Source organism: Seriola dumerili, unplaced genomic scaffold (genome assembly GCF_002260705.1).
Source record: "Seriola dumerili isolate Sdu_G_001 unplaced genomic scaffold, Sdu_1.0 BDQW01000008.1, whole genome shotgun sequence".
Taxonomy (NCBI): Eukaryota; Metazoa; Chordata; class Actinopteri; order Carangiformes; family Carangidae; genus Seriola; species Seriola dumerili.
In genome coordinates, this window is record NW_019174263.1 from 44,462 (window position 1) to 58,977 (window position 14,516).

Here is a 14,516-nt window from a genome sequence, read left to right on the forward strand (position 1 = left end):
GAAGTCATTGACTACGTGAATGATTTGCATCTGTGAAAAAAAAAAAAAAAGATTTGCGTCTGTGTAATCTATTTGAACAACATGGCGGCGTCTAACAGCAGTACGACGGAGCGTGTGGAGCAACACGCGGCAAAAAAGGCTCGCACACTACTCGCAAATTACTGTTAGGTTAATAAAAAAAATAATCGTTAGATTAGTCGAATAATCGAAAAAATAATCGCTAGATTAATCGTTTAAAGAATAATCGTTTGGGACAGCCCTAATAAGTATTCACACCCTTTACTCAGTACTTTGTTGAGGCACCCTTGGCAGTGATTATAGCCTCAAGTCTTCTTGGGTATGAAGCTACAAGCTTGGCACACCTGTATTTGGGGTATTTCTCCCATTCTTCTCTGCAGATCCTCTCAAGCTCTGTCAGGTTAGATGGGGAGCGTCAGCACAGCTATTTTCAGGTCTTTCCAGAGATGTTCAATCGGGTTCAAGTCTGGGCTCTGGCTGGGCCACTCAAGGACATTCACAGACTTGTCCCGAAGCCACTCCTTAGTTGTCTTGGCTGTGTGCTTAGGGTCGTTGTCCTGTTGGAAGGTAAACCAACCAGCCCCAGTCTGAGGTCCTGAGCGCTCTAGAGCAGGTTTTCATCATGGACCTCCGTACTTTGCTCCGTTCATCTTTCCCTCAATCCTGACTAGTCTCCCAGTTCCTGCCGCTGAAAAACATCCCCACAGCATGATGCTGCCACCACCATGCTTCACCGTAGGGATGGTATTAGCCAGGTGATGAGAGGTGCCTGGTTTCCTCCAGACGGGACTCTTGGCATTCAGGCCAAAGAGTTCAATCTTGGTTTCATCAGACCAGAGATTCTTGTTTCTCATGGTCTGAGGTGCCTTCTGGCAAACTCCAAGCGGGCTGTCATGTGCATTTTACTGAGAAGAGGCTTCCGTCTGGCCAGTCTACCATAAAGGCTTGATTGGTGGAGTGCTGCAGAGATGGTTGTCCTTCTGGAAGGTTCTCCCATCTCCACAGAGGAAAGCTGGAGCTCTGTCAGAGTGACCATCGGGTTCTTGTTCACCTCCCTGACCAAGGCCCTTCTCCCCCGATTGCTCAGTTTTGCTGGGCAGCCAGCTCTAGGAAGAGCCCTGGTGGTTCCAAACGAATGAGGAGACCACTGTGCTCTTCAGGACCTTCAATGCTGCAGAAATTTTTTTGTACCCTTCCCCAGATCTTGATGGCTTGGTTTCTGCTCTGACATGCACTGGCAACAGTGGGACCTTATATAGACAGGTGTGTGCCTTTCCAAATCATGTCCAATCAATTGAATTTACTACAGGTGGACTCCAATCAAGTTGTAGAAACATCTCAAGGTTGATCAGTGGAAACAGGATGCACCTGAGCTCACTTTGAGTGTCATAGCAAAGGGAGTGAATACTTATGTATATGCGATATTTCAGTTTTTTATTTTTAATACATTTGCAAGAATTTCTAAAAAACCTTTTTCGCTTTGTCATTTGGGGGTATTATGTGTAGATTGATGAGAAAAAAAAGGAATTTAATCCATTTTGCAATAAGGCTGTAACATAACAAAATGTGGGGGAAGTGAAAGGTTGTGAATACTTTCACTGCACTGTACATGTCTTTCAGATAGCAGAGGCCGCTCCACTCAAAGGACATAATCAAGGGTCAAATTTAGCAGGTAAGAATAAATGATTATTACAAATAGGAGTTGTCTGGGGGAGAGTGAGCCAATTGAGGTGGCACCTAATTTGTACCCAGATTTTCAGTATGCAGAGGAGCATGACTTAGCTTCAATCTGGCACCAGTTGCTCTGAGCTGAGGTACACCAAAGCATAATCTTGTGGGCATTAGCTGCCAAGTAGTAGCCGATGAAACTAGGAAGGCCAAGTCCTCCAAGGGACCTGCTCCTTTGTAATAATGATCTATCAACTCTTGCATGCTTACCAGCCCAAATATGCTCTTCCTAGTTTTTCCTGAGTTTTTTGTGAATCCAAATGAGCCGTTTCATAAGATGTGCTGTCCAACAACAATGGAGACCTTTTACACTGTAAAGACTGTGAATTCCATGGAGCCAAAGTTGTAATTTGTGATACTGGCCTATACAAGTAACTGACAGGACTTCTCCACAGAACATTTTTAATACGCCATCCACACTAAATCTTTAAGTTATGAACCTAAAATATTCTCAGCAGTGATAAAATACAGCCCAGCTGAACTTGGTGCCGTGTATTTACTGTATGAGCAGTTTGTGTATGAGTGAATTACAACCAAATTACCAAATTATTATTACTATTATTTCATCTTCTGGTCTATTTAAGTAATTAAACTTCATGAATGTAAAATTTAACATGCTAATAGCTAGTATCTCTATGCTAGTAGCTAGTAATCTTTTTTTTCGAAAATTACTTAACAAATCACTGAAATGGCTTGAAACTAAATGCGATTCCTTGAAAGTTTAAATTTTTCTATCTAAAAAGCTGAAACTACCTGTGATACCCACCTGGAACATGTTGTCATCAGCATTACTGCTGCCCTTGGATGAGCCACCTGGCTTGGAGCTCTCTCCACTCTTTGGTTTCTTGGCTGCTTTCTCTGGTGCACTTGACTTCTTTCTCTTTGCCTAAAAAAAAAAAAAAAAAAAAGACATTTTTTATTTCGAAGTATTCCAGCTCCTTACTGTGTCCTGTGTAATTAGATTTATACAGAGTGTAACTTTGTAACTTCAGCTAACTCCTGTAACAGTGTTTTAAACAAACAGCTGCTCATCCTTTGGACCATCCATCTCTGAAATGAGTACCACTCACCAAACATCAAACCAAACAACAGTCGCCAAACATCATCTATCTCAAAATAAGATCTGCTTACAGTGCTTCATCTCTGATGCTAAGACACATTCAAAGTATATGGATAAAGTACAAAAACATTTGAAGTATTAAAACACAAACCTTGGTCTCCACTTCACTGTCGGAGTCACTTCCAGATGTGGAAGACAGCACTTCCTTTGATTTTGGCATTCTGCTGAGACGGGGGTTAAAAGTCAGATCAGACACCACCCTCAGGTGTTCATTTAAAAGGCAGTTTACTCTAGTCACTCTCTGTGGAGATGATGTCTTTGGGTTGAACTGCACATGAAACCTCTCATTCAAATGAGAGGGTCCTTAAAGAACCATTTGTCTCTCTGCACTTTGAAGGCGTCTCTTTAAAGTCTGTGAGGACAGTGACCAATAACTCTGTCAAGGTACATGTAAATATTGTATTAAGATAGACTTACGAATAACAGAAAGGCAGGCAGATAAAAATATCATTCGGTACAGAATTGTAGCCATTGAAAAATTCAAGAAGCTGTGGGAACATCAGGAGCTGGTTTTACACAGACAGATTGTGTCTTAGATCTAACAGTCAGACTTCAGATCAGGGATGAGTATTGAACAGGCCCCAGGGCTACATTATTCAAGACCGCAGTATCAATAAGCTCTGACCTTAACTTCTGCTATCGGTACTGGAGTAGTCGCATTTGTTTGGGTTTTTTTTCTTTGCTAGATTATCTTGCACATATATTTCACCAACTCCGTCAAATATCCGTCTATGTATGCATATTTTCGCTATTCTGACAGAAGAGGAGAGATCTGTCTCTCTCTCTCTGCCTGCGCACACATGCGCGCGCCACAACACACACACACACACACACACACACACACACACACACACACACACACACACACACACACAAAAGACTGGACCAACACCACAGACCAGTCTGAAACATCTTTGTGTTTCATCATCAAAGTATTTATTTGTTATATGGGTTTCATTGATTTGATGACATTTTTAACACATTAATGGGTGACCCTGGGTAAAATTGTTTACTATACTTAAAATTCACCTTAACTAAAATCAGATAGACAGGTAATCAGAGGAATTATGTGCGCTGAACACAGCAGGTTGCTGGGGTTGCAATTTTTACTGGGTTATGGGGAAAAAGAAACACACATAATGTGCTGCCTGATTAGTGCATGTAATATTTCTATCATCCCACCTCCTGTAAAGAAATAACTTGTGTACAAACGGCTCTGTGGCAGACTGGATTTATACACACTAAAAACTCTTCTCAGACTGAAAGACCTGAAGCCAGTGAGCTGTGGACAGTCTGTTCCTCTCTAGATAAATAACCACGCCAGAAGCTGCTTTCTAATCCAAACTAAAAAAGTGTTTACACCGTGCAGTGGCTGATCATTTCTCATCCAGATGTTCAGAGAAGTGTGTGAGGATTATAAGAGTGAGGCCGACTTCAGAGGAGTGCTAAGGGCTGCTAATCGACCCCGGAAGATCTGCAAACATCGCTAAGAAATGGCCTCAGTTGAAAAGCAACGGTTCCCTTGTCGTGCACAGCTGGAGCCAGTGTTTAGTACAACAGTAGGTCCGTACCTGTCGAGGCTGGTAAGGTGTTCAGGTCTAGAACTGGACAATACAAACAACATCCTCATTTTCTACGTTTGATGCTTCAACTGCGTTTCACTGACTTCAGACAGTTTCAGCTTGGAGTCATATGGCCTCTAGTAACCTCACTAACACTGTCACACATACCAAGGAGAGGCGCCAGCTGATCGACCAGGTGGTCCTCTAATAACACCGCACCTGTCTCCATCACGGACGTTAACTAGCTAAACTAGCTAAACGCTATCTGTAGTTTAGCCGCGGGAGCTAACGTTAGCACATGTACGCTGTGTCCTTAGAAGCAGGACAATAGCTCTCTCTAACCACTGTACAATGACAGCTGTGCAGTAAAACATCGACGTCTTCTTCCATTAAACACCAAACCGTCACAAACAGGTTTGAAGTTGATCTTTTTTAAAATGTTAATGCTTACATGATGAGGTGAAGTGGTGCGGGTCTCTGGACAGGAATCGGAAAGATGGCAGAGTTTCCGGTGACAGTTCTGCCTATTTTTTTCCTAAACTTTATTGAAAACAAAAGTTCAAACATGAAGCTGTACAATATGACATGACGTCATTACAACACATCTGAGCACATGACCTGTAGAAATATTGATAAACCAAAGAAATAACTTCAATTAAGAAATAAATAAAAGTAAATTACAATAAAATTATATTGAGTTAAAGTTATACTCCTTGACTTCTCCACATTTAAATGTCTAAAAACAACTAGACCTATGTTCTATACATTGCTGAGTTGTGTTCTTACAGTATCACATATGTTTCCATCAATTCTCAAACCAGAGAAATCTGTGATTTTAATCATGGCAATGTTTCATTGGTGGCCTGTCAATGTCATCATATCCTCTATAATCACGAGTCAGTGTTGTGTTTGTCTGACAACTCTATATATGAACCAGATGAAGGATTTTAGTCATCGGACGTCTGGATCTGAAGTTATCGGAGAAACAAGCTGAGTAAATGTTAGACAACTCAGCTCCCAGCCGCTAGAGACATCCTGTCCTGTGTCCACTGAAGAGTGTGATTTTTAAAGATAAACTGCTTTAAATAATCCCCTCTGTCACACTTTATCTTTCTTTTTTAAAAGCAAAGACAGTAACTTCTCCCTGTAGGGGTCCCTCTATCAAAACAATAACAAAAGACGGCGTTGGGTGACGTCATGATCATGGGAGTTGTTGTCTTCACCACCATTACCGTAAGCTCCTCCCGGATTCCTTCAGTGCCAGTGGTTCAGGAAATCAAACAGACCCGGTGATTCTTTTTTTAAAGTATATTTTTTTGGGCTTTTGTGCCTTTATTGGACAGGATAGTATAGAGAGACAGGAAATGGGGAAGCAGAGAGAGGGGGAATGACATGCAGTAAAGGGCCGTCGAACCGGGGCCGACTGCAGCGAGAACTGTAGCTTCTACATATGGGGCGCCTGCTTAGACCACTGCGCCACTCGACGCCCCGACCCGGTGATTCTAACTGTTAAAAACAATGAATAAAGCAGTTTCACATTTAAATTCAGTGTTTGACCGCCGCTGTACGGAGGACAGAGACGAAGAGTTGGAGCTGAGATTGATGCTAACCTTTGTTTTCATTGTTTCTTTGAATTATCCACGGAAGTGTCCTCCTCTCTACAACAAACAGACCAGGGAATTCAAACCAGTAGAACCCCTTAAAATACCATTTAGGAGTCAAGAAGAAAGAAAAGAAGAAAACAAGAAGTTCCAGTGTTTGAAAAATACAATTATGTTCAACTAAATCAAATCAAGTACAAAAACATAATACACCCCTTATCTTCGAAAGCAAAGCAACACATTTGTGGGAACTCTAGTCAAAAAGGCTGGGTCTGTGCTTGGCAGGAGCCTGGACTCACTCAAGAGTGTTGTGGAGAGATGCATGCAATGTAAGATGGAGGCCATCTCAGACGATACCAACCATTCTCTCCGCAACATTCTGGCAAGACAGTGAAGCAGCTAGGAAGCAAACGTCTCATCTCACTGTGCTGCATAGCAGACAGGTTCAGGAGATCCTTTGTTCCCACTGCCATCAGGCTATTATTACTATCAACAATGAGCTAATGGACACATGAATTTCCCCTGGGGGATAAATAAAGTACCTATCTATCTATCTATCTATCTATCTATCTACTTATCAGTACTGTTGTTTTTGACAGCCTGTTTTAATTTTAGTTTTAGTCTAGTCTTTGTGTCAAGCTGTCATTTTAGTTTTTATTAGTTTTAGTCATGTTCATACTCTTTTTAGTCTAGTCAAGTTTTAGTCGACTAAAAGTCTGAGCATTTTAGTCTTATTTTAGTCAGAATCATCCATGACTATTTTAGTCTAGTTTTAGTCGACGAAAACTGATGACATTTTAGTCTAGTTTTAGTCAATGAAAATTTTATTTTAGTCTCTTTCAAGTAATGCAATTCTATTTAACCCAGTATAGTATAAGTACCTAGTAGTATAGAAAAAAACAAAATTTTCTTTTAGCCAAACCCATTTCACAGTTCAAACAAGGTTATCTTATTATTATATTATTGTTACCTTATAGACTCAAGAATACATCCATTCCAGACACACAAGACGCTCTGATTTGAATTTACAACATATTTATTTTACCAACTGTAGCCCTTGCTGAAACGACTGATTTATTTTGATGATAAATATTCATAATTCATAAAAGTTCATTATGTATTGAAGTGGTAAAAACAGTATAAATATGGTTAACATGCAGAACAAGTTAAAAATGCAAAATAAGTGATCTGTTCAGTACAAGTTATGCCATTTCACAGTGTTTGTGACATATGTATTATTACTTGTTTTAGGAGTTGTCAATCATTCATTTCTTTGACAGTATTGGCACGAGTATAGCTCAAGTAACTCTGGCCAATTGTAAAACAGTCTGTAGGTGAGAGGGTGGGACATAGCGAGATGTTTGATTGAGGTGAGCAGAGCGAGTTGAAGAGGGACACGAGTTACCTTGACCGAGTCCGTGCTGGAGTGATTTGGTGGACCAGAGTTTTATTTTTGTGGGGAAACGACCAGTTTACCTGACGTGAAGAACTTTGTGACCATCTTGGAGGAGGAGAAGACGGACGTTTTGACGGCATTAAAGAGGGGAGCAAAGCTCCTGGGAACTACGTAGGATCTGCATCCTTCTTGCTGTGTGTGTGAGCTGTGGATCGAGTCGGCCCGCTTGGACTGTGTGTGAGCTGCTGCTGCTGCGCCCTGGCGGTGATCTGTTCATGCCTTTTCCCTACTAACTGTCGGGAGCTGTGAGTATTGGATTTGCACATGCCTTTTATTTTCTTCTGCTTGATAAAAGTGAAGCGGCCAGTTTGTTTTAGGCCACAACGCACCCAAGCTACCACACAGGCCTGCAACAGGGGGGTTCAATAACTGGTACAGACTGATGTGGATCAAGTGTGTGTGTGTGTGAGTGCGTGTGGGTCCATCATATTCCTTAATTTAATGTTTTTTTTCATTTTATGTGATATTTGGACATAAGAGACTGAATAACAGTTAAACGGGTACTATTTCTGTTGAATATTAACACTATCACTGAACCCAAGGGACTTATGTAATTTTCTGTTATTTGTTTGGAGCGTAAACATTTACGACTAAAGAGTCTTTACATTTCAAGTTTGGGATTGTGTGGTTTTTTATTTGGTTTAAAGCATAAAACAAAGGGAATATCATAAGAATAACCCAGCCCCCCCCCATATGTACATAGGCGGGTGTTATACAACAAACATGTTTTCCTGTGATTTTGTGGCCGCATTTCTCCCCATCTTTTTCCACAACACATTCTGTTTTTTTCCCACCTCTATGTAATGAAAGTGTGTCCAAATGTCATTTCGTCTTTTTCTTCCAAAGAAGAACCCCGACTGGCTGCCGGCCATCGGTCCTTTTCTCTGTCGTGTTATGTTTCTGAAATTGTCGTTGAACCGCAGCTGCAACTTCTAAATGCCGCCCGCGAGTGGGGATTGAGGAAGTGATGTCGCATGCGTCGGCGCAGTGCGACCTGATGAAGTGAGACACAGGAAACAGAAATACTGCAAAATAATAATAACTCGACTAAACGAGTCAAAATGACGTTATAACATTTCGTCTCGTCTCGTTTTAGTCAACGAAAATGAAGAGACATTTTAGCAGAGTTTTTATTTTGTAAACCACATTTAGTCTCGTTTTTATTCGTCAACAATATTGCATTATATATTTAATTATAGTTATCGTCACATGACCAGCATTTACGTTGCGTCTCGTCTCGTTTTCGTCACGTGATAAAGGTTCGTTGACGAAGATATTTAGTCATAATTTTCGTTGACGAAAGCAACACTACTTATCAGTAAGGACCAACTATCTGAGGAATGTTTGATTTCTATTGTTGAAAAATGCCATAACTGTAGTTAGCTGCTAGAAAAGTCAAACATTTAGATTAAACTTAGTTCAACAAGATTAATAGAAGATTTTAATCGTTATTTGTTTGTTCGATGCTTTAATTTCAGAAACAACTGTTTCGAATATTTTGATTATTGTTTTGCTCGATTTCAGTGTATCACAGTTTTTGCGACACTTTACGTCATGAGTTGGTGCCAAGGTGCGTCATGTTTTCCTTCTTGTGACATTGTGCTGCAAGCTCCGGTTACTTCTTAAAAGAAAATATATATTAAAAAAAAACACAAAAAAACATATGCCGCACCGGGGAGAATAAAGTTGCCAGAGATGGAGTCCTTTCTATTTAAGAGTGCAACATTCACACAAATAAAAAATAACACAATGGTTGAAGAGCTGCCACACAAGGAATTTAACAAACCATCGGAGCAATTTGGGGTTAAGTGTCCTTCTCTTCTCACTGAGCCACAGCTGACCCCCCTTCAGCCATGACATCCACTGCAACCATGTGGCTCAATGTGTTTTTACTGGTTTTCTATGGCACAGGTGAGTAATAGAATTTTATAGACACACAGTACTATACTTGGCAGGACTCATTCATGTTTTAGTCTTTTTATGGGATTTGGAGGAAATAAAAAATATAATAAAAATCACCTGTCTTTAAACCTCATGTGTGAACACTGTTCATAACCTGATCATCACTGAGCTTCCAATAAAACTGAAAAGATGTGTTTGGGTTGAGAGAACAATCTTAACATTCAGTGGTAAATTATTCACATAAATGCAGACATTAAAGCTGCAAGTTAGACAAAAAATAATAATGTCCATCTTTATTTAAACAGGTCGTAGGCCTGAATGCCAGCAGTAATCAATAAATGAAAATCAGTCTATTTCCCAGATCCTCCGATTCTTCTTGCGATGTTGTCATTAGTCTCAGCTGCTTCCTTCAGCACCTGCATCACCAGAGCATTCCTCCTCCTCGTCTCTTCCATTCGGACCGGGTTTGACTCAGGCAGATTCTGATGAGTAGCACAGCAACAGGAAGACACATGTCATTAATTACTAAATTAAACCAAATAAAGAAAACGCTGACCTCATGCTTTCTCAAGCAAATTACAGGACTTAATGAACTTAAGAAATTTACATTTTCCTGTAAGTTGTAAAAATAGCCTTTGTACATAACTGTAACTAATATGTAAGAATTCATGATGATGAACAACTTCTTGATTTACAGATTTATAGAGGGATAGAAAGTACCACCAGACTCTGACCTTGTGAATTTGTTATTAACTTACAAAGATGAGCTCAAGATGACTGAGTCATGATGGACAAAAAACTCAAACTAAAATCTAAACCAGCAGACTGCAACAAACTCACTGTGCTGTGTCAATAGACCCTATGTCCCTTTTACAGATATCTTCATGAAAATGAATAGAAGTTAATATCTGTTGAACCTCCTTTGTTAATACAACTTCAGGTACATACTGTATTACTATTTTCTATTTTTATATATATTTTCTATATAGTAGGTTTTTTTTTATCTCTTTTGATCCCTTCAATATTATGCTAAAATCACTTTTTCAATTTTCAATCATTTTCCCTCATCAATCTACACTCAATAACACACAATGACAAAGTGAAAACAGAATTTTAGAAATTTTTGCAAATGTATTACATAGGAAAAACTGCAATATCACTTTGACCTGCACATCTTGTATACAGCAGCTTATATACAGCATCTTTGATACAGCGTGTTGTTTACAGTGTCTTGTATACGTCTTGTATACAGCAGCTTGTGTACAGCCTCTTGTATACAGCGTGTTGTGTACAGCTTGTTGTGTACAGCGTGTTGTGTACAGCAGCTTTTATACAGCGTCTTGTATACAGCATGTTGCTTACAGCGATTTGTTTACAGCAATTTGTATATAGCAGCTTGAATACAGCATCTTGTACACAGCGTGTTGTATACAGTATCTTGTATACAACAGCTTGTTTACAGTGTCTTGTACAGTATTTTGCATAAAGTGTCTTGTATACAACATCTTGTATACAGTATCTTGTATACAGCAGCTTATATAAAGCGTCTTTTATACATCTTGTATACAGCGTCTTGTATTCAGCATGTTGTATAAAGCATCTTGTATATAGTATCTTTTATACATCTTGTATAAAGCGTCTTGTATACAGTATCTTGTATACAGTAGCTTGTATACAGCAACTTATATACAGCGTCTTGTATACAGCGTATAGTATACAGCGTTTTGTATAGAGTGTATTGTATACAGCGTGTTATTTAAAGCAATTTTTATACAGCAGCTTGTATACATTGTCTTGTATACAGCACATATCTAATGGGATGTTTAACACCTGCAAAGACAAAAATGTAAAGGTAAACCCAGCATCAGAAATGTATGAGAAAAAAATCTTAATTGCAATTCTCATCATTTCATGAACTACTGAAAACACTGAAAAAAATGACTAATGGACAGAGAGACTTCATGTCACTCAGATGAGCACAGTTGGAGGGTAGGGGTGGCACACGTGGCAACAGGAGGGGGGATCCAACACCTTTGAACTAAAAATGTAGCAAGGTAAAACATGGAATCGATAGTCAAGCCAAACGGTCCGAACTACTTTCTCACATCATTTGCCAGAAACACAAGTCTATCAACACGATCTGGATCAAGTTCGGCTCTCTTTTTATCAACAATTGCCTGCCAATGGTCTGATGCACTTATAGAGACTGTAGCCTACATTTCAAACAGGTCATTACAGCTCGAATATGAACTTTTCACCCAACGTTCGACCAAATGTTCGAATTTCGAATAAAAAGTGACAGCCCAACCAGGTCTAAACCTAGTACATGTCTGTACCTTTGGTCAAATCCTTATTTTAAACTGTGACGTCATCAAAATCACCAAACACATAAATGAAAGAAAAAGATTGAGGTGTGATTTTAGCTGGATTTACTGTAACATGATCAGAGAAAAAAAGTTAGAAGAGAACGACTATCTTTCTTATTTTGTCTCTGACACAGAGCACAGCCTCCGCCTGGATCCACAATAGTTTAGTCTTTATTTACTTCAACTCCAGAACATCACAGACTTTTATTAGAGGCAGGTCTTTATGTCTAACTCCCTCTGGTTGATATGTACGGTTGGTCATTGTCGTTAGTACGAAGCTTTGTTACCGATGACTTCTCTCTCGCCCTCCCTAGTGGTGGGTATCTTTAAGATTTTAATTGTACTACTACTTTTATTGACTCCCCCATCCATCCTCGACGTGACCTGAAAGTGAATTTCTGCATATAAATGATTATGCATATGAATATAATATGACTTTACCCATAAAGATCAGCTGACTAATGTTCATCATTAACCCATGTTCATACAATGCTGTTAACTCTGTGCTCCAGGCTGCCCCATACAAAACACACCCGATGCAACAACAGATGAACTACGCACTAGTCAGCCAACAACTGTAATATTTCTTCATCTGTATATGACAGACTTTCACTGGATGTTTCCAGAAGTCGCCTGTGTTTCCGCCCTTACCTGCAAAAGACTGAACCACGAATTGAACGGTTAATTCTCTCTGCCATAGACACTAAAAGCAGGGCCTGTGTGTCTGTGCTGCACTGTGCTTCAGCGTATGACACAGAGCTGCCCCCGCCCCTCCTACACACAGGGTCTAAGCAAAAGAGAGAGAGAGAGAGAAAGCAGCTCTCTCTGCTTGGTGTGTCTTATGTTTAGTTATTACTCTGCCTCCTTTAGTAATTATGATACATGGAATCAAAGCAAAGTAGGTATTTGCTATAAAGGAGGCGAGGATCAGTGTATTGAAAGTGCTCCTCCTCTTCCTGCAGTTCCTGAGCAGTGGGGAAACCAGAGCAGTGTCAGTCAGTCAGTCAGTCAGTCAGTGAGGGCTGACCCCACTGTTGCAGTCCAGCCAAAAATGAAAGAAGTTTATAAGGATTTTTATTTTTAAAATTATTTCATTTTAAAACATTTAAAACCATTACTACATACCGTATATATAATCTAAATACTGTATATATAATCTTTTCCCCAAAATTTTAGTGGTTTGCAAATGATTTGTCAGCCCACTTGAAAAACCTTCCTGGCCCACAGGTTAGGAACCACTGGTATAGACAATGAGCATGTGGACAACCCCACAGCTGAATAAAGCTGAACTTTGTTAATGTCACACTTTGACATATTGTTGGATAAATGATGTTCACAGTTTATGTCTCTGTCAGTTTGTTTATACCATGTAGTGGTATTGTACAAATAGAATAGGATTGGCCTAAAAATCCTGTGGCTGTGTGGTTATCCTGCTATAAGACAATCAAATGTGTTTAAGTGTCTGTGTTCCTTCACTAATGCTTTTAAAAAGCTATTAAAACTAAAACCACACAGTAACACAGACTGTACAGTAACACACACAGAGTACAGTAACACACAGACTACGAGTAACAGACTGAGAGTACACTAACACAGACTGTACAGTAACACACAGAACACAGTAACACACAGAGAGTACAGTAACAGACTGTACAGTAACACAGTCTGTAAACCAACACAGTTTACACGGAGCCATTCAGCTGAATCACCTTGAGCAGCTCTCTCCTCCTGTCTTCTCCTGGAGCGATCAAGGACCACATCCCAAAGCCGACCCCCATCACGACCACCACCCCAACGGTACTCAGGATGGTCCGTATGCCACTCATCCTGTGGAGGGTGACTGCAGTCTGCCTGATTTCTGTCTGATTCACGGCGAAGTCCTCTCCAGTAGCAGCCGATGTGTTTGGTTTAGTAACAGCGGGCACTCCTTCTTCTTCTATTATGTTTTAATGGCGAGTTTTACCCTGATCCAGCACTATCGCCACCTAGTGTTGTATATCAGAGTCTTGTTATCAGTCCAGTGTCCTGTGGGTGAAGATATGTTTTTTGTTTTTTAATAATTCTCAGGGTCTTCTGTGTAGATCGTTTTAAAATGTTCCCCAGTGTCTTTTCCACTCAAACCTCTTGTTGTACAGATGTCAGATCCCATAACCTCTGTATCTTGACTTGGTGCCAAATAAACAATTTTGTTTCTGTTTTGCTTTTATCTAAAGGTGTTGTTCTCGCAGTATCTGAACAGAATCCTCTCCGACATAAATCTTTGCTCTTCTGAATTTTTTTTTTTTTACCAATGTTTGAGCTTTTATTAGTCTATTACATAAGGAATGCATCTTTTTGATTCTCTAAAGGTTCTGTTTCTATTTTGAATTTATTCAGAGCATTCTGCATTCCATTGTGGTTCCATCTTAACTATTTTATTTGATTAACAATATTGTTAATCAAATTAACAATATTGTTAATCAAATCTTTATCATTATTATTAGAGTGAATTCTGAGGCATTCACATTAGTTATTCAAATCTTTATTAGTGTGAATGCGGAGGCATTCATTTTTACATTTTTAAGGCATCTCTTTGAACTTTAACTACTTCAGCATACTTTCAGATACAGACTTCATTCAAACTTTAAACTGTTCACAATACTTTCAGCTATTAAACCTGTATTCAACTTTATAATATCTTGTACAGATTTTGAATTATCACAGTTTTAGTTTCTTGCTTTTTTCATTGCATTTTTGATTTTATAATAGGTGTGTATTGCACTG

The 14,516-nt window shown here is 39.5% G+C and overlaps 2 protein-coding genes across 3 annotated transcripts in view; both read right to left on the minus strand.

Annotated features, from left to right (window-relative positions):
• Positions 1–4,952, minus strand: part of sub1 (SUB1 homolog, transcriptional regulator) — a 7,468-nt gene extending 2,516 nt beyond the window's left edge. The window contains exons 1-3 of one of the 2 annotated variants that reach the window (XM_022746595.1): positions 4,880–4,952; positions 2,958–3,027; positions 2,513–2,632 (exon numbers count right to left, since the gene is read on the minus strand). In XM_022746595.1, the coding sequence (XP_022602316.1) occupies positions 2,513–2,632; positions 2,958–3,026 (189 nt within the window). In that variant the 5' untranslated portion in view covers position 3,027; positions 4,880–4,952. Of the gene's footprint in view, positions 1–2,512; positions 2,633–2,957; positions 3,031–4,879 lie in introns of both variants that reach the window. The other variant, XM_022746602.1, reaches the window with a different exon arrangement.
• A 4,701-nt stretch (positions 4,953–9,653) lies between these two features.
• Positions 9,654–13,681, minus strand: LOC111222785 (ubiquinol-cytochrome-c reductase complex assembly factor 3). Its single transcript, XM_022746639.1, has 2 exons — positions 13,463–13,681; positions 9,654–9,869 (listed from the first exon to the last, which is right to left on the minus strand). Exons 1-2 carry the CDS (start codon positions 13,577–13,579, stop codon positions 9,738–9,740), a joined length of 249 nt encoding a protein of 82 aa, XP_022602360.1. The 5' UTR covers positions 13,580–13,681; the 3' UTR covers positions 9,654–9,737.
• Between the last annotated feature and the right edge of the window lie 835 nt (positions 13,682–14,516).